A 27,994-nucleotide genomic window follows, 5' to 3' on the forward strand; every position below is an offset into this window, starting at 1 on the left:
CTCCGCTTGCTTGCTGTGAGCTATCTATAACCTTATCCTTCTCCTCATCATCATCTTCCTCGTCCCCAAAACCTGCTTCTGTGTTGCTTGCATCTCCATTGAAGGAGTCAAACAACAGGGCTGGGGTAGTGGTGGCTGAACCCCCTAAAATGGCATGCAGCTCATCATAGAAGCGGCATGTTTGGGGCTCTGACCCGGAGCAGCCGTTTGCCTCTCTGGTTTTCTGGTAGGCTTGCCTCAGCTCCTTAAGTTTCACATAGCACTGCTTCGGGTCCCTGTTATGGCCTCTGTCCTTCATGCCGTTGGAGATTTTGACAAATGTTTTGGCATTTCGAAAACTGGAATGTGGTTCTGATAGCACGGATTCCTCTCCCCATACAGCGATCAGATCCCGTACCTCCCGTTCGGTCCATGCTGGAGCTCATTTGCGATTCTGGGACTCCATCATGGTCACCTCTGCTGATGAGCTCTGCATGGTCACCTGCAGCTTGCCACACTGGTCAAACAGGAAATTGAAATTCAAAAGTTCACGGGCCTTTTCCTGTCTACCTGGCCAGTGCATCTGAGTTGAGAGTGCTGTCCAGAGTGGTCACAATGGAGCACTTTGGGATAGCTCCTAGAGGCCAATACCGTCTAATTGTGTCCACAGTACCCTAAATTCGACCCAGCAAGGCCGATTTCAGCACTAATCCCCTTGTCGGGGGTGGAGTAAGGAAATCGATTTTAAGAGCCCTTTAAGTCGGGGGGGGGGAAAGGGCTTCGTCGTGTGGACAATTTAACGCTGCTAAATTCAACCTCAACTCCTAGTGTAGACCAGGGCTGAGATAAAAGGCTCAGATTCAACTCCAGGTTATCCTTGTGTGGATTCCCAGCACAATTCTAGCTTTGCATCTAGCCTGTAATTACAGCAAATCAGTATATTAAAAAGTTTATCAGAGGTCTAGTACTAGCAGCTTTAGTGAAGTAATTCTTAATTATTTAACAGCTACGTGATGTTGGGTCCAGATAGAAGACCTTGTGCAGGGGGAACATACCTGGATCCCATTGTGATGTGGGGCAAGGCAAGGCGGGACATGTAGCTCAAGAAGTAGATAGGGAGTATAATCTGTCTCGTACTATGAACTGTCAAGTAAACCCCTCAACTTTCAGCAGATGGCTCTTCAGGAACATGGTATGTATGTATACCATCTTTCTGAAGAGAAGCAGCCTTGTTTGATCCAGAAGTGGATGCTCTGTTCCCCAGAGTTCTACACCAAGAAAGAAAATCCAGGCCAGCTGTCTCGGCAAGAAGCACTTAGAATCAGGGGAATGCAGTCTAGATCATTTAGCCTTTTGTTGGATTACAGACAGTTTGAAAGCTGTTAATCACCTACAGCTTGGAAAAAAATCATAGGTACTACATGAGAGAGAAAAAGAAAAGGAGTACTTGTGGCACCTTAAAGACTAACAAATTTATTAGAGCATAAGCTTTCGTGAGCTACAGATGTGAGCTGTAGCTCACGAAAGCTTATGCTCTAATAAATTTGTTAGTCTCTAAGGTGCCACAAGTACTCCTTTTCTTTTTGCGAATACAGACTAACACGGCTGCTACTCTGAAATACATGAGAGAGAGAGAGAGAGAGAGGAGAGACATCTAAATCACCCTCTGATTTTGATCTCATGAAGTGGCAAAAAGGCCTCAGTCAAGGGGTATAGACCTGCTCTGCAGCATCTCCTACAGGTCGCTGGTGACAAACTGTCTTTCATAGTCTCGCCCTCTCTCTAGGCAAATACAGTTCTTCTCAGAGGTAGTCGTAGGTTGTTCAATGCTGAATATGAACTCCAAGCCTCCTCAGCTATTTCCTTAGCCCTCTTCCTGTAGAGGGATGGGAAGATTCCAGGACTCTTCTCCTGGGCCACAGTCTCTTACAGCTGCAGGCTTCTCCTTAAGGGAGCAGTTTCCTCCATTTTGGTTCAACTTAAGCACCTGGACATAAACTCCAATCTCCTTGGATATTTTCACAATAATCTTCAAGTGTAGGGGCTTCACAGCACCCTTCTCCTCATGTAGTCTCATCTAATTCCAGACTGCTCCACACGGTCCCTCTTCTAGAGCTCAGCTTTTGCTGAGTCAGCCCTGAACTGGTCCTGTCTGGATCTAGGAATACTCTCCAGCTGCTATTGAGCTCCCAGCTATGCTTATTTCTCTTCCTGTTTCATTCCTCAGAGAAGGAGTTCATTTCCCTTTCCTAGAAGGCACTCATCCTGTTATAAGATTTAGGTGCCTCCTCTAGGCTCAATCAGTTAACAAAACTGGGGTGTACTAATAAGGCACAGATGCACTTAGCCCTAGAAGTGCCAGTCACTCTGTGACCACCTCCTTTATTCTTCCCGCTCCCCGCGCCCCAATCACTGAGAGTAAAGATGGTAAAGGAGATTATGAAGGAACAGGCCACAGTGAATATAATCAACTTCTAATTAACTCTCAGGACTGGGTTCTCAGACCTGAACTAGGTGTAACTGGAACCACCTCTCAAACTCCCAGCAAACCCATGCACACACAACAGAGTGCCAACAGGAACCTATCCTGAATAGTATCCACTAACCCATCAGCTGAGAAGCTCAGAGGAAGGAGCTGTAGTTGTTCTGAGAAAGTGATTAAAAAGCCCTCCTAGCATCTCGGATGTTATTTTGTGAGCCATCTGAGGTTTAGATGTTGGCATTACAAGGACACCAATCATTTGAAATAAAGGACATTCTATGTTTGGTTTTTTTTATAAGGTGGCCTGACCCTGGGGTTCAGGGTCAACATTTTTTAGCGGGCAAGTCAGCAAGGCATATTGCATTATAAGAATCCAACCCCTCGTCACCATCACATAACATATTCTTGAAGATCACCACTCTTTTCTCAGTCTTTGGCAGTTTGCATATTTCTGTCATCATCTTGATCTGTGGCTTGTGAGTCCTAATAAAACCACGTGGTGGTAATTCTCTTTCTGACTGAAATAAGTTGCCTGCTTACCATCTCCTTGTCCAACTGGGATTTCAGAGCTTGGTATGCTCTTAATGAAACTTCAGTCAAATTTTCTGTCAAAGATAGTAGTTCTGTGAACTAACCAGGCCTCCATCACCAAGGTGTCTATAGTGTCATATAATATGAAGTGGTATTATTGCCCTTCTGACTGAATCCAAACATCCTCAGAAAGTAGAAGTGCACAAGTTAGATGTGCCTATTTATTCAACGTCTCAGGTACAACTTCACATTACTATGCGTTCACAAAACTGTTGCTTTTTTCAGAACAGAGATCGCACATCTTATGAGGAGGCCTGCAAGGCTACCACAGAGACCTCCATCCACACTTCTCTAACATGAGACATCCTCATCCCTGCAGATGCAGTGTTTTGTAGAAGGCTTTACAAAACAAGGTGTTCTAGTAATCTTAACTGCATGGGTAAATTGAATCTCCCTTCAGATGACCTACTGCATTCTACATCCCATAGTGAAGACTGTATGCCATGGAGGGGACTGAGAGAGGGGAAATTCTGTCTTACCCTTTGAATTTTCATTCTAGGACCCTCCATGTCTAACAGTCGGACCTTCAGAGGATTGCATTATGTTTAGGGTTTCTCCTGGCTGTTGCTTCCTTAAGTATTTTAAAAAGGGAGAAGGTGTTCCTCCAGGAATTCAAGTCAAGGCTCTGCTGTAAATGGTTTGAATTGTAGACTAGGCCTCAGAACTATTCATTTAAAAATTGGATTGACCTACCTATGTTGTTCATCTAACCCCCAGTGTAGATTCAGCTAGGTCGATGGAAGAATTCTTCTTTTACCTAGCTATGCTTCTCTGAGACATGGATTTTTTCTATCGATGGAGTTAATCCTTTCTGGCAATTTAAAAAGCACTTACGCCATAGTGCTACCGCGGCACAGCTGCAGAACCCATAGCTGCACTGCTGTAGCGGTGACCTACTCATAGCTTCCAAAATGGAAAAATACTATCCTTTTTAGAGGGTTCTTCCTGAGGAGCAATCTTAAACCCAGGCTCTGAATAAAGATCATGGCGATGTAGAATACTGCACCTCTGACTTACTCTGACTTGGAGTGGTCCTAGAATGAAAAATTGCAGGAAAGAAGTAATTTTCCATTTTACTAATGTACATGCTTAAACTAGAACATTTTTTTTTCGTCATCTCCTAGGAATTTTCTTCTGGCAAAGCTGAATGTTTCACTAGACATTCCTTAAGACCAATGAGAAAAAGTAACCTGCACTCTTCAGACTCTAGCTTTGACAAAAGTATGGAAATGTTAAGTGAGAATGTTAATGGAAGACACTTTACAAGGTAACTGCTCTCTTTCCATGTCTCTTAATAATTACTGTTAAATTGAAATCTAGTCACTTAAAGCAGGGGAGAAGTAAAAGTAACTTGAAATATTCCATCAGCTCCTAAATAGTCTTCCTAATTTTTGCTCTTTTACAAACGCATTTCTTTTTGGGGGCGGGGGGGGGGGAAGAAATGTGTCTTCCATTGCTGTGTTAAGAATCTCCTGCAAACAGGGAAGGTGGAACTAATTATACACAATGTTGTTATGAACATAGCAAGAGAAAATAAAGATACTCTTTTTCAAATCATCTTCTTACGGTAGTAGATAACTGTAATATGAAATAATGGTAGGTTAATTTTTCAGACATAAGAGTGGTATATACGCTGATAGTGTCCCTTTAATTTAAGGTGGCAGACTTTATTCTAACAGTCAATGTTTAACTTCCTGGGGGATAATACTTTCAATGGTGAAGTTTTTTGCCTTCTCAGTACAGTCATATTTTGTGTCCTTGTCGGTGGCTGAGAATAGACTTCCCCATTCATTAGCAGCAAGTTGACTTGGTTTATGCATTCCTGCCTAACTGGTTCTTCCATCTACTTTCTGGTCAGTTTATGCTTCATGTGAGCAGAGAATGGAGCAATATAAGGCTTGAACCATGCTTTGTTAAATTTTTACAGTTAAAACTAAAAAGGAATAGAAAAGATGAGCGTACCATGGCCAAGTGGATTTTAATGTTCACTTCAAAAATAACCTTACAATTGAATAACTTAATTTTTTTTTTTTTGCCTGTAACTACTGTGCTTGTATAAGGATGGTTGTACTACCTCTTTGCCTTATCTACCATAGTCAAGCCAGAAAACTCCACAGTTGTATATGTTTGCTTCACATATCAGTCCTTTTTTAACTTCAGAATTGGTTTTCAAACTTTAACACTTCAGTGGGGCAAAATCAATTCTATCTTTCCAAGTCTGGAATTACAAATGTTCTCTCAGACCTATGTATGTGCATATAGTACCCCGATCCTTTTTGTAGTCTTTGAGCACTATAAAAATAATAGATCTTTTGTCTGCGTAACCCTGTGTTTTAAACTAGTGAAATCTGGAACTTGATGCCCAAATAGATTAAGCAGGTGCAATAACTCTTGTATTCCCCCTTTCTTTATATAGGCAGTTGGCTAAACTGCAGGCTGACCAAAAAAATGAAGATTGTAAAGCAGGTAAAGAAAGAAAATACAAATCTTTCCAATTTTTAGTTAGTGATAAGTTTTCAAATGCCTGTGTTTTTGTTTAACTTGAATTGTTTCACTTGAAATCAGCCTGCAGTGCTGAATAAATTAAGTGTTGTTAGCTCATTTTCAGGCAACTAACTTTAATAGCAGAACTAAAATACACTGTATGCAGTGTTCCATCAGTCATTGAAAATTACTGGTTGGGCAGTATTAGGGGGTCTGAATTTTATATGCATCCATATGATGATGATAGAAGCCAAGAACAGCACTTAGAATATGTAAACCTCTAGATTTTGCAATCAACTTCTCATTGTTTACAGTAAACTGGTAATCCTGTAATTAAAACCTATGTGTTTATAATCAAGTTTAGGTTTTGTAAAGTGTTTGTTTTTGATCTAAGTGGTTGTCTTGTGCACAATTTTAACTGTGATACAGTAGTGATTATTTGTGTGTGTGTAAGTATTTTAAAAGCATACCTTTTTAGTGTGAGGTTAAGGATGCCATGTATAAATGTTTGCCAGGTTTTTCAAAAGTGACTTGAGATTTTGAGTATGTCTGTATGTGGGTGTGCAACTTGAGACAAATTAAATCTCCTGAAAGCATGAACATTGACCCTCTGTATATCTAATCCCTTTTAATCTGTGAAGTTGAGTACTCATAGATTGACCCACCCAAAATTGCTAGTTACTTGTGAGTAGCTTGCCTCCGGTATTTAAAAATATTTGTATGATACAACTTTGTATAAATCAATGAAGGAAAACATCTTAAGTAGAATATGTAGACTAAAATTGTGCACAGTTCTGTTTTGCAAGATGGGAATAATTATTCCAGTTTGCTCTTAGCTAGAATATAACCTGCATACTTAACTTGGCTGGTTACATTTTTAAAAATCTGTTTAAAATCACTCAGATACAAATTATATTTCTAAGTATAGAATATAACGTGTAGAAGTACTTACCACTTATTTTAATTGAAAGTTGCAGTCATAACAATAACTCACATAATCATGTATTTAAACAAAAGTCCAACACTGGTGGATTTTTGTAAGTTTTTTTTCTCCATATTTGAGGGAAAATAATATGTTCTTAATATTGTATATTTATAAACATAGTAATTCCAGTCACTAGATCTTTGAAAACCAGAGCTGATGTGAAAGCTGCTGAACAAGTCCATGGAGAGAGTGGGGATGTGGAGGTGCGTCGCAGTTGCAGAATCAGGCGAAGCCGTTATAGTACTACAAACCAATCTGTTTTGTTTGACAAACTTATAACGAAGTAAGTGGTTTTTCTGTCCTTCAAAGATGGTAAAACGGTCCCTAAAGGCTTACTTACAAGCATGTGCTTGAGTACCATGTGGGCTAAACTTATTAAAAATGTTTGCCAAAAATAAATTAACTATGAGAATTCTTTATCTATGTTCCTACGATACTGCTGAGTTCCAGGAGCCTTCTATAATGCAGTACCTATTGGAATGCACAACCACCTGCTCATGGTTCTACCACGTGTTCAGAACCAAGCTTATAAAAGGACAGTATGGTCCCAACCACATCGTTTCCTTCCTGTCTGTAGTCAATTGTAAATGGTAGGGCCTTTCTTCCCTGTTGGGATAACTTTTCTTGGCCTGTAGTTAGTATTTTTAGACATTTTAATTTAATATTTTATTCTTCTTCACTGTTGTGTAGCTAGGCAAGTTTGACCCTGGTTTTAGCCCCTGGAGAGTTATGATTAATCCAGTCTTCAAAGGTCTACCAAGACTGAGTTCAAAGGTGTAGTTTATGTCCTTAGAATCTGATGCATACATCTTTTGTTTAACTTGCCTTGGAGACCCTGTTCCTGATTGTTGCTTGATGTAAAGCCTGTTTACCTCTAGCCAGTGGTCCCCAAACTGTGGGGGCACACCCCTTAAGGGTCACAGAGGAACGTTTCGGGGGGCACGGCAGGCCCGGGCCAGCCTCCATGGGGGACAAGGAGAGAGTGCCACCCAGCCCCACTCTTCCCCAGCTCTCCTCTGCCCCCTTACCCTGTCCGCATGCCTTCCTTCCCACACCCCCAACCTTGGGGGATGGGGGGGTCCAGACAAGGGTAAGGAGGGGGTGCAACATAAGTTTTGGGGACCACTGTTCTAACCCTTGCTTATAAGTTGAGGTGGCTCTAGGTTTGTTTTGAGCCAGGGCCCCAGTCCACTTTGCAAACTACAACTGGTTCCACTATCCTCTTCAGCTCATAAAATGCCAGTTATGAGGAAGCCAGTCGCATGGTACCAAAACACCAAATACTGTCTCGCATTTATTCTGATTTAGGAATAAACCATTCCAAGAAAGGAGTTGGTTGATTCTGGGACCCTAGTGTTTCTGTCACCATCTTAGGCATCAAAGTAGCAGACATCCAGACAGTAATGGATTGGTGCAGCAACTTCCTTGGTGTCAGGAGTTCCTTATGTACTAAATAGATCTCATGCCACATGTGTACAAGTTGGGGGTTAAGTGATGGAGCTCCGCTTTTGGCTTAGGAAAGAATTGGTTTGCTTAGTGATCATATTAGTGCTGGAATTTTCTTCCTTTTATAGCCTGTGAATGTTTGGTGCTATAGGATAGCACTTGTGCAGCCCCAGTGGGCATTGCTCTCCTGAAGATTCTCAAAGCTCAACAGCAATAGGGTGCATGTCAGTAAATTAAACTATGGAAAAACAATACTAAGTCTAGAAGTACAGTTATGGGTGAGTAAACATTTTGTCCTGTTGTCTCTTAAAGGGACACTGTCAATTTAAAATAATGCTTCTGACTGAAACTTGTGATCGCACTAAATGAATAATCAGCACTAAAAACTACTATAACTGAGAGAAATATTTTTCTAATGTCTTAATTTGTTTTTTCCCATTTAGGTGGGTTTTTCACACAGTAGACAGAGGAAGGAAACTTTTTTTTTTTTAAATGTGATTGTAAATCTACAAAAACAGTTGGGGCAGGTGCAGCACATGCATAATCACTTTTTTAAAAAAAAGTTTTTTAAAAAAGTTTCATCAGTTTGACTGTGTCACTTTAAGCACATTATATTGAAATTTCATGCTGATACGCATTTTTTTCATACTGTCTGAACTTACATACATGTCACACTTTTTATATCAGCACTGCAGAAGCAGTATTACAAAAAATGGATGACATGAAGAAGATGCGTAGACGTCGAATGATAGACTTGGAAGACCTTGGGGTGTTCAATGATGCCGAGGAAGTAAATATGCACTCATAATGTTGTTTATTTGTATTTTATTTTTAATATAATTGAAGTGTTGCAAAGAGAATAACATTGTCCAATACCATTTTTATTTTTGCTTTCTATAATGATGGTCATAATACATGATATCTCTAGTAACCAGAGACACTTTTTTCAGCCACAGTGTCTAGCATTTCATATTCGCTATATTGAGAGGCGTAGAGAATATAATGTTATCACGGTGAGATGTTGTTAGCCATATGCCAGTATTTTATGTTCTAACTTCTAAATAGCCTTATTACCACTTTTGAATGGATATTTTGTATTTACTAACAATTGTTTCAATCTTTTAAAACTTTGATTCTTACTAAAAACTAAAAAAAAAAAAAAACTTGACTGAAATCTTTAAAAGATTTGCTAGCTGATCAGGCTTCCAGTGCATAAGCGCAACCAATATGTTTACTGGTTGTAGCATTGACCCTCAGCTGTCAGTTTCTATCCTATTTTGCTGGTTAAAGCAAACATGGACTGGAAAGTTTATAGCTTTAAAAAGCCACCTTTTTCCTGTGTGTGTGTTGCTATGGCTATGGTTTCAGTTCCTCTTTGCCAGCTACATCTTGATATGTTACCACTAAAATAGTCTCTTAAAGATAGATACATACAATTGAGGAACTTGCAACTTACGTGTGCAGCTCCATACTCTTCACTGGTGCAGGAAGAAGTTTTCAGGGTGGTGATTATCCTCCTTCCTAATTTTATTGTCCGTGAATGAAGGTGCTAGCTGAGAAGACATGAACTGACTTTAAATAGATGGGCCTTTTCTAATTCTTAGATTACTTAACATTTATTCTGCTCAATATTAGGTATTCTGATACATAGTTTTCTGATTGAGTTTAATTTGTTACATAAACTGAAATGGCATATGCTTGATGTGAATATTAAGACACAATAAACTTAGCCTTCCAAAGCCACTTTTAGTTCTTCTGCTAAGTACAACCACACTTTAATTTAGCCTTTTATGCATGTGCAATACCTTGATACATTTGCTCTATGTATAGGATGTTCATGCTGCAGGGACTGGAGCATGTGCAAATTTGTATATAATTGGGTGTTTTTTTTTGTTTTTTTTTTTTTTGGTTTGGTTTGGTTTTTTTGTTTTTTTGTTTTTTTTTTTCCCTGTCCCGTAATTAGGAAAATCTTGATATGTACGCTCGAGGAAAGCAAAAGAGAGAGCAAAGAACTGATGAAGAAACCACTGATAATCAAGATGGCAGTGCAGGTCACCATTTATCTTAATTTTCTTTGTTGTTTTGTATTTAACCTTTCTAATACGGTCTGTTGAAGGGTTCTACACTACAGAAATTTTTTCATAAAACATGTCTCTCTGTGTTTGTGTGCAATTGCAAGCTTCCATCTTTTCTTGATATCACAAGCTAATAGAGGCAAGAGATGTCCCTTGAACAAAGTAGAAATAATATTCCAAATAAAGCTTGTCATACTTCCCTTTGATCTTAAGGGAAAGTAGCAAAATGTTAGATACTGCACTGTAGAAAATGAATGGGCAAACTTTTTGGTCTGAGGACCACATTGGGGTTGCAAAACTGTATGGAAGGCCGGGTAGGGAAGGCTGTGTGCCTCCCCTAACAGCCTGGCCTGTGACCAGACCCCATCCACACCCCCTCCCCCCCGACAGGACTCCCACGCCTTTTCTCCCCGACCCCCTCCACCCTATCCAACTGCCCCCTGACGGGCCCCCTGGGACTCCCACACCTATCCAACCATCCCCTGCCTGCCCCCTGGGACCCTCCGGCTCCAGCCCCCTTACCATGTCACTCTGAGCGGCCTATCTGGTAGCCGCGCCGCCTGGCTGGAGTCAAACATGCTGCCATGCTGCCCCGCAGGAGTGCACAGCCCTCCTGCCCAGACTGCTGCCCGTGTGGCAGCGTGGCTGCGGGGAGTGGGGACAACGGGGGAGGGGCTCAAAGAGCTCAAGGGCCGGGCAGGACGGTCCCGCAGGCTGTAGTTTGCCCATTTCTGCTCTAGAAGAATATAAGCATAGTTTCAATACACATTTGAATATCCAGAATCTTTTTCATTCTGAGCCAGTGTTGTTGAAATGAACTATTGAAACTGCTGATGCTGAGAATACTGTTGTAGATGTATTTTTTTTTTTTTCTTCACAACACATTGGTAGGAGTTTCTGTCCCCTCTGCATAAGGAAGTTGCTCAGGGCATTAATCAGAAAAAGGGAACTTAGTGTCCTAAAAGTAAATTCAGCTTGCTAGTTCTAGATTCTCTGTTTACAGTTCTTGAATCGCTCCAGCCAAGTACTGAAACGCAGTGTTTTTTTTCACTTTTGTAATGTAAAATGCTTTTAAGAATGCTATTTTCAATTTGAGATCTTGCATGTGTAGACTTTAAATTTCAAATATACCCAAAACCAAAATATTTGAAATTTCATTCTTACATTTCCTATTAAGTCAAGATCCAGTTCTCTTGCAACTATGGCTATTGAACGCTTGTTGTCATACTATATTTACCCACAGTCCGTCTTAGCTGTTTTTCAACAGTACATGTTTTTATTTCTCCAGTGTACGTACATTCAGAATTTGATTTAAATGTCAGCAGTTCTTCGGTGTTTTTTAATGTAGATTTTTTTTGTGTGTTATATCTTAAGGCATATTTTACCGTGCCTTTTTGAATCACCCCACATCTAATTCTTGTTACATAAAATTTTCAGCACATAATGCTGCGGTGCTAATAAAGGCTTGAAAAAGCAATTTGAAAAGTAGGAAGCTTTCTCCAGTGAGCAGAAGGATGTAGACAATCAATTTTTGCAGAATTTAAGCTTTCACTTAAAAAAAAAATTGCAGTAACTCTCTGAATGTAAACTGATGTTGTGCTACTAGCTTTTGAGAAAACAAAGCTAGTTCTTCATTTAGAATCTCATACAACCACGAATGTAGATCTGTCAACTCTTGCGTGAATTTTATTCAAATAATTATTTTCATGGCCAGATCAAACCTTTCTTTCCATGCTGGTTTTGAGGTGGCGGTGCTATCTTTTCCTGTATATCTGGCTCTGTATATTTGGCCCTAGGGCTCTGATCTGGTGTAAGGCTCTAGGCACTACCACAGTATACATCATAGAGGTTAATCGTGTTCATGTCTTCATTGTGCTTCCTCTTCTCCCCTTATTCTTTACACAGTAGTAGTAGAAATGATCAGTTTCTTGTCCCAGATCAGCTATTTAACAAATTCCTGGAGAATGTGGGTAATATTAAAAATATTTTTTGTACTATACCTGTAAACTCTAAATAATTTGTCATCATATGTTTTAGGATTTAGAGCTGCCTAAATCTATCTTTATGTTGGTAACAGTAACTTAAAGAGCATGAGAGAAGACCTGGCATGGCATTCTTCTTCTCTCCCTTCCCGTATCATATAGGTTCCTTGCCAGCCTTTTCAGCTCAGCTCAGCCTTCCCTTTCCGTCCCAGTAAGCCCTTTGCGCATAAAAAGTTGCTCCTTGTTGTCTGGTGCCCTCTGCTGATGCACACAGATCACTGGCAGCAGCTCACTGGAGGTTTGTGTGTTACCTGTGTGCACACTGTGTTGGTCCCAAGCCCCAACTGTGTCCCACCCCAGCCAGGATCCTCAGCCCTGCTGCAGCCAGGCCTTCCTGGCCGTACCCTAGGCCCACCCATTCTGCCCCCCTTCCTTCAAGCTGGCTGCTTTCTCCCACAGCAAGCCCCTCTACCCCATGTGAGATGGCATGTCCTTAACTCTTCGTTCACTGATTTTCAGAAGTTTAATTTGATCTACTTTTAGGAGCTCCCTAGATCCCACCATGCACACAGGAGGAAGGGAGAGGGCCTCTGATCCCTTTAGAAAGGCATAGCCCTCAGAGCCCATGTAGAGGCAGGGAGAGGAGTTCCAACCCACCCATAGGGTCGGGGTCCTTCTCCCCCAGCCCCTCCCCCAATGCCAAGATCCTGGCACACACCTGGGGGGGAGACTGTGGTGTTGACTGGCCACCCACCCCATCCCTCCCTCCCAATCTGCCTGAGCCCCTAGACCTTTTCCCCTTCTTTCCTCAAATCCCCCAAACCCTTCTCCCCATACTCCAAGTTCCCAGCGTAGCATTCACATGTGTAATTTATTTTTTGTTTGAAAATTAGTTTGACTGCCTTCTGAATTATCTGCTGTACTCAGTTTGTTTTCCCCAAAATAAAAGCCCTTGACAGAGGCAGATTGATTAACATGCCTATGGTTTTCTCAGATATTTGCAAAGAAGGGGCTTCAAACTTAAGATGCCTCAGTGTAATTCAGATTTCATGGCCACAGCATGTCCCCTTGAGCCCCCCAGGTCAAGTGAAACTATCTGGCTGGAAATTCTCTTGCATAGTCTTTCTGCACATGTCCATGTAATGCATGTTTAGCACATACTAAATTAGAGAGCTAAAACCTTTCCTTAACATTTTCAGTGTTGCTTCCCCAAAGAGGGAGGTAGTACCATGCACTCTCTGGAATAACAATCAAATGATTGAGACCATTTGGGCGACGATCAGAGCCTTGTTTGACAACCAGGCATGTGCAAAAAAAAGTTGGTAGAGTCTTTCAACCTTAAGAAATACAGCTTCCCACCAAAAATTGCATCTTGGGAACCCTGTGCTCAAATGACCCCATATTTACATCGCTAACTCTACCCGGCACTCCCATGAGGCACACCAAATTTCAATGCAATCTGAATAAGCATGAGGATTTTAGAGCACTTGGAAGACTCATCTTTTAAACAGAAAGGTTTTCTGAACCTTAACATTGCAGAATATAGAGGGCGTTTCTATTATATCAGTTAGCTAGGTTTATTATGAATGTTGGTGGTATTCATGGTATATGTACCATATTGTTTTCCGTTGAACTAAGGGTAAGTGTAATTTATAATTATAGAGTCTTCTGAAGAAGAAGCTGAAGACCAGGAAGATGAGGATGGAGAAGATAATCAAAAGCGCTATGACCTTAGACAGAGGAAAACTGTTGTACGTTACCAAGCCCCATTGGAAAGTAGGTTGTATAGATCTTTCTGTTGGCCTTGTTTCTTGTCTGTGATTAGAGGCTACATAAACACCATCTTTGGCAAAACAAACTTTCATTTTCTTAGCTTTCTCTCCTTTTTTCAGAGCTATCTGGCCTCTTTTATTCTCCCCTGCATCTTCTCCACTGTTTTGCACTCAACAGGCTAGTAGCACACCACTCTGTGTCCTTTAATTTTGTGATACACCGGTATGTCCCAAAAGGATTTAAATACTGCATTATCTGTTCAGTATTAGCTTCCATGATGTTAACCTACAAAAGATCTTGTGGTTTAAGATCACTGCATAATTCAACCTATATATTTAGTTATTTCCAGTTTACAACACGATTACTCTTCAACTTTATAAAATAAACTTCTAATAAATTACAAATGAATTCTACATATGCCTGCTGTTTCCTGATCTTGATCTAAAATCTTCATTAAGAAAGTCACCCTAAATAGTCCTGAAGGAACAATAACAAATACAAATGACTTGCCAATCAGTTTTCAGTGTTGCATTTAAAAAGCAGTTGAAAACCATTAAGTTTTTCATGACTTTTCTTAAATCTAAACAAATTTGGCATGCATTGACAAAAGCAATGTAATTCCAAGTTATGACTTTCATCTGTCCGATAATATTTCACTTGTTCCCTCCTCTTTGTGTTGTTTACTCTGATTAAAAGATCTACTAGAACTATCTTAAATTAAACTTTTTGCTTTTAATAGAGCCAAGGCACCAAAGAAAGCCCAACCTATTTTATACTGGTCCATCCTCTCCTGTGAGACGCAGATATCCTTTTAGCCCTGCAGGACCACGAAGTCCCTACTGTAAAAGGATTAACAGGTTGGTATATGGGTGGTGATCGTTCTCATTTATCCATATTGGCAGTAGTCACATCATGGAATGTTGCTTACAATGACTTTCAGAAGAGTAGTAATTATGGAGGCGCTATGACTCTGTTAAGGTTGGTTTCCATTTTGCACGTAAAGCAAGGATTCAACCTCTGTTACATATGAAAGATACAGTCTATCTTCCTCAAATTTGCAGCATTGCTCTTGGGTATAGAATTAATTTTTCTGAGAATTTATAAGTAAATCTAGCCTTTAGCCGGGAATGGCAAACCGTGGCCACTGAGAGCTGTGGGGGTGCCGTGCCTGCGGATGGTCAACGTCAGCAAAATGTCTCCTAGCCCACAATCGGATTACCCTGATGGGCCGCAGGTTGCCCACCACTGTTTTAAATGTCAATTTGAGTAACCAAAATCAGTAGTTGCATTTGAAATCTTGGCCATGTAATTTCATGTGTTTATATACAAAAAAGGTTAAATGTTTACTTAAACAGTTCTGGTCCAGTGAGGATTCCTATTCTCTCTCTCTCTCTCTCTCTCTCCCTTCCTTCTCTGGGGCGGGGGAGAAATAACAAGTAGGGAATCAATCCTACATTTACAGGGAATGGACTAGATAACCTAATGGATCTTTACCCTATGTAAATTCTGAGGTGGAATTTGGAATGAACAGTTAATAACTTGACCGTTAGCTTTTCAGAGTGAGCACATATTTAAATTTGTTACTGTTTTTCTTTAAACATTTTTATTATAATACAGACGAAAGCATGCAATCCATAACAGTGATTCCACATCTTCCTCCTCTTCATCTGATGATGAGCAACGCTTTGAAAGGCATAGGAAATGCAGTCGTAACAGAGCATTAAGCCGGTAAGTGTAATTGCGTAGCTTCTCCCTTTCGCGCTTTTGGGAGAAATGGCATCTTCACATATGTAAAATGTTAGTCTCTTAATTCTTATACTGCAGATTCTCTGCATTGTGACAACTTGTAGTCAAATATATTTGGTATATTTGACTCAATTTTTGACTTTTGGAATTGACTATCGGAAACTGGATTTGTTTTTTAAAGAACCTCTTACATAGCATGTACTGAATTTAAGTTATTTTGTAGTTTATACAATGCTGCTGCTGCCCTGTTTACAAGGGTGTTTTTAGCAAGGGAGAAACAGTGATACTGTACTGTAAAATGCAAAAGTAAACCTTAAAAAAAATCAAACATTATTTTTTAAAATTATTTAAATACTGTTTCTAACCATCATAGGTACAGATTTTTCAGGCAGATCTCAGGTGCGATGTCCAAGTAGAATGGTGTTACTTTAATGAAAATTGTGTATTGTTGTGTGCATTAGATTCTTCAGTCTGCCACAGAGCTAGCATGCAACATAAATTTTGGGGGATTTGCTACAGAATTTAGGTCCATTGTTACACAACAAACTTGGGATGGTGCAGCAACTGCAGGCCTGATCCAAAGGACATGTGAATTCACAGAAAACATTGAAACAACGAACCTATCATGTTGCTGTTCCAATTCGGAGTATAGAAATAGCCAATCTGTGACAGCTTAGTTTTAAGGATGAAAATTCACAATGTCCAAAAGCGAACAAAGGGAGAAGGTTAATTATTCCAGATACCGCCAAACTTCCTTGGGGTGGGATTTTCAAAAGTGCCCAAGTATGTAGAAGCACAAATCTGTAGGCACCCCAAGGAAGTTGGTGGTATTTAGGATAACTGACCCTCTTCTTCTTTTGTTCATATTTGGACACTGGAACTTAATTCAGTTGAGGGATTTGGTAGTGCAAGGGTGCTTATCATAAATTTGTATAATTTGCCAAGAAAAATCTGGTTATATCTTACTTTAGTGTCGTGTCTGTCTCCCAATTTCCTTGACTTTCAAATCAGATGCCTTCCACTAAACTTTCGGAAAGACGAATTAAAAGGAGTTCACAAGGATCGGATGAAAATTGGAGCAAGCCTGGCTGATGTTGATCCAATGCAAATAGATTTTTCAGTAAGTATTTTGTCTCAAATACTGTCAGTTACCCACTGCTTGAAAGAGAGTTGTGGAAAAACTGTATAAAGTTAACAATCTGTTTTACCGCTACCGTTGCACATAAGCCTCCCCTTAACATGTTCCGAAATTGCCATGATTGCCAAGTACGTTTTCTTTTGTAGTTGCATATGAAGTTTTCTATATTATATGCTTAGTATAGTTGTGCTGTTGACCCTGCCCGATTTGAACCATGTTTGAAATACGTGACTTGTTTTGTTTTAATTCTCTCTGAATTAGGTACGATTTGATAGCGTGGGTGGACTATCTAGCCATATTTCAGCTTTAAAAGAGATGGTGGTTTTTCCGTTGCTTTACCCAGAAGTATTTGAGAGATTCAGAATTCAGCCTCCAAGGTAATGTGACATGTATTGCAACTTGAAAACTCATGCTCTTGTTTACAGAAGAATATTGCATTTTAAGTATCTTTTTCATGTCCTAAAGCATTTATGTGCAAACTTTATCAAAGTAACAGTAAAAGACAAAGACTTTAAACGGAGAAAACCCAGAATGTAGAGTTTCAAGATTAATATAGTGCCTAGCCAAAACCAGAGACATAGTATCTGGCCTTTAAGGTAAAGGTATACTCTGAAAAGTGACCCGGTAAAAATGGCATTTTTACTATCTGAGTTTTATATTTCATATACAATTTGATTAGTTTACAAGTGAAGAGGGACTTTCTAGCTACCAGCTCTGCAAACTTTTCTGACATCTGCAAGTCAGTGCTGAAGAAACTGCAATTGGAATACTAGCAATATTGTTTATCCATGGAACAAAATAAAAATGTTGGCTTCCCCTCTGAGAGCTGTATGCATTGCTAGCTGGTATGCAGTAAAAGGTGACTACTTTTAGATAGTAAGATATAGTAGTAAGTGTTCCATAATTCTGAAATACTGGGATATGATTTTAGACAAATTCTGTGAACAGATGTGATTTAAGAAGGAGCCACTTTTATATAGTGTTACTACTTTGTACAGGAAACAATGTCAATAAATTGAAATGGAAAAAAAAAACCCACTTGCTGAATGAAATGCATGAAAACCTACCACAATATAACTTAGTCTACAGTATCACACACAATTTTTAAAAACCTCAAATGTGTGTTTTGGGTTTTTGTTGTTTTGTTTTGTTCTTGAATGTCTCTTTAAAATGACTTAACTGCCAACTCTAAAACTTCTAAAAGTATCTAGAAATCTGTTGGGCTTTTTTGGTCACCTTCAGACCTCCTCCTCATATAACTGTCAGCAGATTCTGGAATCAGAACCTGGAAATTTAAGTCTTTTAGGGGAGGAAGAATTAAACATTTTATTACCAAGTTGTAATTCTTTGAAAACAAGGGCCTCAAACTGAATCAATCTGGATCTGATTTATGGGGTTGGACTGAATGTTCGGCATATCCTGCTCATGGTCAAGTCACTTATTCTAGGCTAATAATACTTCCTCTAACTTCACCCCCCACCCCCCCGTATCTAATGAGGTTGTAATCTCTTTGGAGCAAGAACTGTCTCTACTGTGTGTATGAACAGTGCCTTACACAATGGAGCCCTAATCTCAGGTGGGGCCTCTATTAGCTATTCTAATACACATAATATCATTTGTATTGATAGGCCATTGGGACTGTGGCCACTGGGAGCTGCGGGAGGCCATGCCTGTGGATGGTCAAAGTCTGCAAAATGTCTCGCGGCCCACAATCAGATTACCCTGATGGGCCGCATGCAGGCCGCAGGTTGCCCACCACTGCTGGAAACAAATGGCTGTTAGACTTTTTCTCAAGAAACCATGTCTATATATAATCTCTTCAGTTTCTGACCTGTCTTAAGACTTTCATTTTTTCATGATAGAAAATGTCAAATTGGAAATAAGATGGAACCTAACAGTGAGCATAATCAACCATTGGCACAGCTTACCAAGAGAAGTGGGTTAATTCGTCATCAGTTGGAGTCTTTAAATGAAGATTTGAATGCTTTTATAAAAGATATGATCTAGTTCAATCATAAGTTATTGAACTAAAAAATGTTCACTCACATATTAGGAAAGAATAATTCTTGGAGTGTGTCCTGTGGGTACTCCACTGTAGGATGTGCACATGCCCGTGCACTCTCAATCAGAGTCTGCAGAGTAGTATCTGTGGACCTGCCCTTGTGCAATGCAGCGCTTTGCTCCGAACAAGGACATATAGGAAGATGCTAGCCCACTGCCACTCAGTTCCTCCTCAATTGCATGCGGCTTCAGCAGTCTGCTGTATTCAGCTTCTTGCCTTCACTGTGTGAATTCTTTATTTTGTTTTTGTTTTAGAAATTTTTTTCATTATTTATTTTCATTCAGTACCTATTTACTTTATAGAACACTTGTGTTGGTAGAAGAGGGATTTTTTGTTTACGTCAGAGCACTATTTGTTATGATCCAGGATTTCAGACCTTTGAGACTTGCCACAGGTCTTTTCCACTCTGTAGTGGACACTCCACCTGCCTTCACTGTTTGGGAGACTCCCACAACCCTTCTGAATGCAAGGTCTGTCAGGGTTTCAAATGCAGATCTAAGAAAGACAGGGAGACTAGATTTAAGCTCTTATTAGTGGACCATGCCATAGTTCCAGAGAGGTCTTCTTCCCCTGCATCCCCTTCCCCAACAGTCTCTACAGCCCTTGCTGCCTCATCTGCAACAAACAAAACTAAAGCGGAAGAAATATACAACTTTTCTTCATTTCCTCGTTTGGAGAGGTATATCACCCTGTAAGACCCACTGTTGGGAGACCTTTTGTCCCTCTGATTGTATCGAATCAGTACAGGAAAGAAACCCCATTCAGAGACGCCTACCACCAGAGCAACTACCGCTGTTGTTGGCACCATCTAACACCTTGCAGCACTGTGAGAGACACAGGGCTACTATCTGTGCCCTAGTATCAGCATCTCACCATACCTCTGAAAGGGGAGATGACACCACAATCACTGTGGTACTGCAACTCACTCAGGGATGGCCTGATTACACCATGTCTCTGTATCCTTTATGCTTACTCACGTGTACCACTGATCCTCAAGACCCTTCTCAAGATAGCTCTCATTCCTTCTTGGCATATCTTTATATTCCATGCTTAGACAGGTATGGGAGTCAAACCTCCTGAATTTCATGGAGGCATAACCCCTCAGACATCTTATCAACAAGAACCTCCTGATACAGAACTCGGGAACCCTCACCCATCCAAACCCCTCCTCTCTGAATATGAAGGTATGGCCCCTCAGTGGCTCTCAAGCTTGGAATTAATCTGTTTGGATTGAGTTGAGTCAGTATTTTTAATTCAACAGGAAGCCCAGTACTTGCAAGACCTACCTCTAAGGGTGGAAGCGCTTCCAATCCTGGTGCTCCCTCCATCCGTCTCGAGCCTCATGAGTTCTGCTTTCTAAGATCCTGGACTGCCTATTAGAATTAAAAAACAGGGTTTCTCAGTGAACTCTCAGGATGCATGTGATCACCCTCACAGCCGCCTTCTCACCCATCCAGGGCTTCTCAGTTTTTGCCCACACTACAACAACCAGATTTCTTACGGGCCTATGCAACTTGTTTCTTCCCATTCGACACTCAGCCCACCAGTGCAACCTCAACCTTGTTCTAAACACCTTGAGGAGAAACCCCCATTCAAACCAATGGTGACCTGCAACCCTCTTCCACCATGTTCTCAAAACTTAATTCCTTACTGCTATCACCTTAGTGAGACAGATGGGGGAGCTGGGAGCACTCCTGATGGACCCACTGTACACCATCTTCTACAAAGACAATTATGCTATATCCTCTTTCCATCTGTCTGTCTTTCATGTACCCAGAGAAGAATAAAGTTTTCATGCATGGATGTCAGAAGTGCCCTTGCCTCCTATCTGTATAGGACTAAACGGTTCCGGGCATCTTCCAGGCTATTTGTATCAATTGTAGATAGGATGAAGGGCCAACAGATTTCAATGCAAAGAGTATCGAAGTGGGTTTCGTGTTGCATCTTGAGTTGTTATGAAAATGCTGGGGAGCAGTCTCCTCACAAAGTAACAGCACGTTCCACCAGAGCTCTAGTCCACATCTATAGCTCTAATGAAGGACGTTGCGACAGTAGAAATCTGCAGTTCTGGTAATTGGTCTTCTATCCATTCATTTGCTAAACATTACACTACCATAGCTGCTTCCAGAGATGATGCTGCCTTTGGCAATGTAGTCTTTCAAACTGTCCTGGACTTGCACCCTCAGCACACACCTTCTCATTAAGTTAATCCTTGGGAGTCTACTATGGTGGAGCACCCATAGGGACATATATAAGAAATAGTAGAGATTACTTAGTTTACAGTAACTTGAGTTCTTCAAGATGTTTTGTCTCTGTGGTGCTCCACTTGCCATTCTCCTTTCCTTGTGTTATGGAGTTCTGGCTTCATGGTCGAGAAGGAACTGAGTGGCGGCAAGCTCGGTCCTCCCTATATGCCCTCATTTGGAGCACAAGGTGTTGTTCTGCAAAGTTATGGTTGCGCAGATGCTACTTTGCAGTCTCCCATTGAGAGCATACAGGCGCGCACACGTCCTGTGGTCTGGACAAAACATCTCAAAGAACTCAAGCTATTATCAGGTAACTAATCTCTCCTTCTCTTCACTGGGTGAAATTCTATGGCCTTTATTATGCAGGAGGTTAGACTTAGATCATAGTAATCCCTTCAAGACTTTAAATCTGTGTATCTAACAAAATACATGAATATATTTTTGTTAAATAAAATTGTATATATGTATATCAAATTTGTACATATATTTTGATTTTTAATCTGTTATGTCCCCTTCTCTATTCTCTTCTCCCCCTCCCCCCATCAACCTTCATATATTGCTGTTTTGTTGTCTTAGACCTAAAGCTTTTTGGAATAGGTACTGTTCCTTTCTAATGTATCACAACTGAAACATGGGACCTCTTGTATTTTACAGGGGTTGTCTATTCTACGGTCCACCTGGTACTGGAAAGACCCTTGTTGCTAGGGCACTTGCTAATGAATGCAGTCAGGGTGATAGAAGAGTAGCCTTCTTTATGAGAAAAGGCGCTGATTGCCTCAGTAAATGGGTGGGAGAATCTGAACGACAGCTTCGTTTATTATTTGATCAGGTAATATTAGAATTAGACTATACACTTTTTTTTATTCTATGTGGAGTTGGTATTAATATCTGTAGTTAAGGTTGCCGAACACTTTCTATTATAAAACTCTGTTTTCACTTGCTTATAACTTTGCAAGACTTTAACTCTTGGGGCTGAAATTTTACATGATGGTGCCTTCTGAATTTTTTAGAAGTTATAGTAAAAATTGTCCAGATGTTTCAGGGAACATGATTAGGGTAAGATGGGGAGGAAATATATTTTTGCCTTTATTTTATTTTTATTTTATTTATATAAATAAAATATAATAGTCTTACAAGTGTTTCATAGAGAAGCTTTAGTGCCTCCATGCTTTGGTGAGATGCTTGAAATTTGGCAGTGCATGGGGAGGATATAAAAAGGTGCAGAGGGGGTTGCAGGAGCTGGGATGGTATGGATGTGGAGCAAAGGGAGAAGGACACAGTCTGAGAATATGGGTCTGACAGGCCTATATCTACTAGGGCATGCTCACCTCCAGGACCTGGTGCTGAACCCCTGGAGTCATGTGTGTCTACATTTTTCTCTCTTATCAGCAAATAGCTGTGAACTGACTGGCAAAGGGTGTGTCTCATCTGCTCATAGTGGCTGGTCCATATAGAAAATAACTGCCTACTATTGCTACCAGTTACTCAGTTACCTCAAGTAGTAGAGGTTGGTACTGTGGCTATAAAGGCTTGAACCTTCCTGATGACCCGTGTGGGGTAGGAGGGTCGATATGGTTGTACATGATAGAACTTGTTTTTTAAGGGTAGGGGGTTTTTTTGTTTGTTTTTTGGGGGATTTTTTGAATAGTACATTAAGTCCAGGAATCTGTGTGGCATTAATTCTGGCATTTCTTAACTTTTGAGTGCTTAATGTTCTTCTAATGTAGTTTTTTGGGTGCATTATTTTTTACATATATTATGGTTTCAATACTCCTTAGTCTGCACTTTTCCTTTTAGGCCTATCAGATGCGTCCTTCAATTATTTTCTTTGATGAGATAGATGGTTTGGCTCCTGTACGATCCAGTAGACAAGATCAAATTCACAGGTATTACACTTTTTATATTTTAAAAAATAGAAGAGAGTTAAAATCTGCTTGAGCCTTGAAAGAGGGGGAGGCTGTAGTGTTAGTAGTCTTTTATTTGTGTGTGTATATATGTGTGTTTGTGATAGATAGATAGATATATGGGCATCAGCATTAGGAGGCCTCTTTAAACTTTAGTATTAAGTTGCAAGTAATTTAGATCTTGTAGTGATACCAAGCTCAGTGTGGTGTTTTAATTTTTTGTAATTTAGTTTCTCTGACAGACTCCTATGTTTGTTTGTTTGTACAGCCCTCCAAATGAAATTATATTTCCAGTCTGTCAGTTTGCTTTCCTTGTGGATTTAACTCTTTTCAAGCAATATCATCATCAGGGCCATATATATATAAAATATATAATCAGCTGTTGTCCTTTGAACTGCAAAATTCTCTTTGAATCTGCCTTATAATTGTTAAATAAATAAATTTTGTTAGTCTCCAAGGTGCCACAAGTACTCCTTTTTTCCTTATAATTGTGTTGCAATATCCAAAACTTCATTTTAAAACAAAGGTCTTTAGCCTTTATGGTTGCAATGAGAACCTTCAAATGAGAACCAAGTGTGAACCAGTGCAGTTATGTCTGCTGTCTTGGTATGCAGCCTGAAACCATAACTCTGAGAGAAGTGTGACTTGCTTCCATTCATCCTCTTAGGGTGTCATCTTCTGAAGTCCAAAAACCATCAAGTTAATGTACTTTGCCTTGGGTGTATTTTGTGGTAGCATGAAGTTACTGTCAGAGCTTGCTGAGGTAGTTGTGAGAAGTTCAGTCCTACATCCCCCACATCTGAAGTTGTATGTCCCCCAATCCAAAGGAGGTGGTATATCTTCACCATAGCACTGAGAATCAGCTGCCTCCTGGTTGCTGCTAAAAAAAACCACCACCAGAGTCAAGTCTGCACTAGCATTCTAGTTTGGTATAGTGAAAAATCCACACGCCTGAGAGCTGTAGCTGTAACAATCTAACACCTGGTATAGATGGCACTAGGAAGAATTCTTCTGTTTACCTAGCAGCCACCTCTCTTGGAGGTGGATTACCTACACTGACGGGAGAAGCTCCTGTTAGCGTAGGTAGTGTCTACACTGAAGCGCTACAGCTTTTTAACTGTAAACAAGCCCCAGGTCTTCTGGAGTGCCAAAAGCTCCAGCTGTCAACATCTCTAGCTTTCCTGCAACAACTTTACCATTTGGCACTTTTAGTACAGAAATTGGCAATACATTGAAACTTTGGGCCAGTATGAAAATGAATAACATTAAAAAATAACAATGAATGACATACAGGCCAGCACAGCAATAAATAGAAGAGAGCTTGAAGGACATAAATCCACACCGTGTAGAGTTCAAGCACAGGAGTTTATTACGTACAGCGCTGACAGAGTGTCACCTTGCTTATTGGGCTCAGAGATGCTGTCAATTAATTGATTACAATGGAATATATGGATTTTCCATGGGCGGGGGAGAGTGACAGGGTAGGCAGTCCCACTTTCCTGGATAGGTCTAGCCGCAAGACATGATACACAGTAGCCAATGGTCAAAGGTTACATAATGTCTCCGCTCATGGTTTCAAGTTAACAATTTAACATTTAATTAGTATTTTAATAAATGTATTAGTATAAAATATATATGTTGAATTCTGATTTGGGGTCCAAAGGAATGAAGTAGCTCCTTTTGATTGTCCAACAGATACATATCTAGGGGTAAAAGCAAAGAAACAGTGAAAGTATATGGCAATAAAGATTGTCTTTCAAGTTGTTCATTTGTGTTTTAAGGCAGGCATTGGTCCCTGGGAAAGGGAGGTGGGAGGAGGCCATATCTTATACTGACATGCTTGAACCTTTCATAAACTCAAGGTTGGATGTGTGGGAAGAACATGTCCCTACAGAAAAAACTAACACAACAGAAACGGGGCTTCTTTGTTCTATTTGCAATTTTGAATAAGACATGGTTATTACCCCCAACATCTGGTATTTTGCTGACCAGGCATATCTTAGCAAAAGCAAGGTTATCTTTGGTTATTCTGCCTTCTCTTAGCTATTGCTAGGCCTCTGACCTCTTGACTAAACCTGGACTTTGGGCCTGTACACTAATCCATATACCAGGTTATTACGTCAGCAATGGATTTTAACCCTTCAGAGCTCAGAGAGCGATATTTGCATAACTTGGGATTCCCTGCTGTATAAGTTTAGGCTTAACCATAGTATGTTTATTACAAGTAATACTATTGTATTGAGTAGTGCCTAGAGGCTCTATTTGTATTGTGGTAGATTCTGTACAGACATGCCCTCTTTGGGGTAGGTATCCTCTTGTTACTTAGATTGCAAGTACAATCTTTACCTTTTGGATTCAAAAAGGCTTGTTCAAGACTTTTTGATTCAATCATGGTGTGCTTTTGGTCTTTGTTTGCTTATCTCGGGGGCGGGGGGAGAGGAAATGTTCTGCACAGAACTTCATAAAAGGCTCTTTTACTGACCAAAAAATAATTCCAGCATCAAAAGCTTTTCCTTTCTTGATTGAAACTTGGGAAGAGGGGTCACGCTCAATGTAACATAAGCTTAGTAAACTGAGTGAATAAAAGCATTTCTCTATCAGTTCTATTGTATCTACGCTACTGGCACTTATGGATGGCTTGGATAGCAGAGGAGAGATTGTGGTAATTGGAGCTACCAACAGACTGGATTCAATAGATCCTGCTTTACGAAGACCTGGACGTTTTGACAGAGAATTCCTTTTCACCTTGCCAGATAAAGAGGTAAAATCTTTGATTCAACCTTAACAATAAGGTGTCAAATTACTTCTTTATAGCATAAGCCACCATGTATTGTGGAGAAATGAAGGATGTTTGGGAATGGTGAAGTTGGGATTCTGTGCTTTACTACTTGAGTGATAAAGAGGTGAGGTAATTGTTTCTTGTGGAGTGTAGGTAGGGTACTGAAAACACCACTTGTACAAAACCCTTTCATTGATCATCAATTTTACTTGATGTAAACTTGTGGGAGCACTAGTTCCACTCTGACCACGCAGAAAAGTTGAATGTCCCCAAATAATGACACTTAATGATGCAATTACAGTAGCCTGCAATTAGCTGTAAAATATGGCAGCGTATACAGCAGAGAGAACCTGAAAATGAGAGAATGGTATACATGACAGATAACTACATTTAATTATGAGCCACCCTTGGATTAATCTTTTAAATGTGCTCCAGCTTACTTAAAACTTCTGATGTTAGCCTGGCTCAAAGTTGCCTTTGTGAAAAATTAACTTTTGTGGTGTTTACATCTGGGTGGTGGGCAACCCCACTAGACTCGTTTTAATCTGAAGTTTGTGTTTTGATATGGATGTCATTTCTGCTGTTTTGAGGGGGAGGGTGTGTATTTTAAATCCCCATCGAGTAATGTATTTAAGCACACGTTTATCTTTTAGGTGTGTGAATAGTCGCATGATAAAGTTGGGCGCCGTGCTTAAAGTGCTACGATGTATCAGTGCCTTACATTTGAATTCATCATTAACATTCTGTTTAGGCTTGGCAGCATTTTATTGTAATTGATGTATGTCAGTAAAAAATATTGACTGGTGGCAGTCAGTGGGAGTGCAACTCCCCCGACCCTCCTTGCACTGCTGCAGGGCCAGTGACACTAGATTTCTGCAGGTGCGGAGAGCCCTCTGCAGCTCCATTGTCACAGCCACACTCCCATAACAGCAGGGTTGCAGAGGGCTTCTTGCACAGCTAGTGACAGGCAGAAGGTGCAGGGAAGGCTGCAATCTTGGTGTGGCAGAGCAGAGAAACCCTGGCCAGGAGAATGAGCCTCCAGTCACATGGGGAGGCCACCCACTGCTGAATGGCTCTTGGCTGGGGACAGAGCCATTCAGCAGTGGGGTGGCTTCCCCTGAAGCCGGGGATTTATCTTCCTCCTCACAGCCCAGGCCCAGGGTCTCTGCTGTGTCTCACCAGGATCGCAGCATTTCTCACACCTGTAGGAACTAGTTGTTGCCAATCCCACAGCCATGCAAAGAACCCTCTGCAGCTCCACTGTTGTAGCCCCACTCACTCACCCACTAGCCAGTAATGTGGGAGCCATCCCCAGATGGGAATGGTTCAGTAGAATCCCACAGCTGAGTGTTCATCATCCTCCTTTCAGTCCTGGCTTGGAGTTTCTGCTTCCACACTGTACCTTGGGCTCCATGTCCATGCAGGCAGCCACCTGCAGGATCACTGGCAGTGTTTGGAGCTCCTGCAGCCATGCTGTCAGCACTGTTCTAACCCTAACCTTACCCCTCTATAATTTCTAGCTACTGTAAAATACTTAAAAATAAAAAATATCCTTAAAAATAAAATATTTAATCCTGGTACCTAGTGACGATATTCTAATCATACTAAAATTATTAAAACCTAAGAAAAGAGGTGCAGGTTAGCTCAATTCAACACAGAAACGATTAGGGACCTATTGGCATTATTGGATTAAAGTTGGCTATGTAACGTTAGTTTTGTTGGTAGATTCTCAATGCCTGTTCTCTTACATACTTAAATTGGGCTTTTGCAACATTCAAACTCAGCTGGGCTGAAGAGCTTTAAATTTTGTTCCATTTGTTGAAAATGTTTCTTGCTGTTTAATCAAAAGTAGAATTGAAATAGTAAATATGAAATAACTCAGAATAGCTAGTCCTTCTCTCCTTGATGTCAAAAACTTTTTAAGCTGAGGGTCTTCTCTGTTTAATATAAAATAAAAATTAAGGAAACGTGAGTTGCACTATAATAAATTTGGGGATAGCTTGACACTGTAGAAGTAGATGGCTAGTTCCAAAGATCTATAATCCAAATTCTTCCCTCCACATGCTATGAAAGGCCTGAAGGCCTTGTCCTAATTGTACGTCAGTCTGACCTCTACTTTCCTGATGCACGTGCCTACAGGTCTACCAACTGAGGCATGTGGAAACGCTATCTTCCTCTTACTGTATTTCTACTTCTCTCTGTGTTACCACCTTTTTAAAAAGGGACTGGTGACCCATTTATTCTATGGAGCAGAGCCGTCTGGGCCACTTAGGGTTCTATGGCATTGTGAACATTGGCATTGAATTTTGTCTTAGTAAAGCA

The 27,994-nt window shown here is 40.4% G+C and overlaps 2 protein-coding genes across 6 annotated transcripts in view; one reads left to right on the top strand and one right to left on the bottom strand.

Annotated features, from left to right (window-relative positions):
• The window catches only part of NTAQ1 (N-terminal glutamine amidase 1), a 41,526-nt gene extending 40,085 nt beyond the window's left edge, over positions 1-1,441 (bottom strand). Inside the window, exon 1 of the mRNA XM_043507390.1 lies at positions 1,411-1,441. The gene's annotated coding sequence lies outside the window, so the exon portion shown is untranslated. The remainder of the gene's footprint in view (positions 1-1,410) is intronic.
• ATAD2 (ATPase family AAA domain containing 2) overlaps positions 1-27,994 on the top strand; it is a 94,168-nt gene that overhangs the window by 12,729 nt on the left and 53,445 nt on the right. For 4 of the 5 annotated variants that reach the window (XM_038390812.2, XM_038390814.2, XM_038390809.2 and 1 more), the window contains exons 2-14: positions 4,177-4,319; positions 5,469-5,518; positions 6,642-6,804; positions 8,655-8,757; positions 9,931-10,018; positions 13,687-13,800; positions 14,537-14,654; positions 15,415-15,525; positions 16,555-16,663; positions 16,943-17,058; positions 21,644-21,818; positions 22,787-22,875; positions 25,495-25,654. In XM_038390812.2, coding sequence (XP_038246740.1) covers positions 4,228-4,319; positions 5,469-5,518; positions 6,642-6,804; positions 8,655-8,757; positions 9,931-10,018; positions 13,687-13,800; positions 14,537-14,654; positions 15,415-15,525; positions 16,555-16,663; positions 16,943-17,058; positions 21,644-21,818; positions 22,787-22,875; positions 25,495-25,654 — 1,488 coding nt within the window. In that variant the 5' untranslated portion in view covers positions 4,177-4,227. The remainder of the gene's footprint in view (positions 1-4,176; positions 4,320-5,468; positions 5,519-6,641; positions 6,805-8,654; positions 8,758-9,930; positions 10,019-13,686; positions 13,801-14,536; positions 14,655-15,414; positions 15,526-16,554; positions 16,664-16,942; positions 17,059-21,643; positions 21,819-22,786; positions 22,876-25,494; positions 25,655-27,994) is intronic. The other variant, XM_038390810.2, reaches the window with a different exon arrangement.

This window comes from Dermochelys coriacea, chromosome 2 (assembly GCF_009764565.3).
Source record: "Dermochelys coriacea isolate rDerCor1 chromosome 2, rDerCor1.pri.v4, whole genome shotgun sequence".
Taxonomy (NCBI): domain Eukaryota; kingdom Metazoa; phylum Chordata; order Testudines; family Dermochelyidae; genus Dermochelys; species Dermochelys coriacea.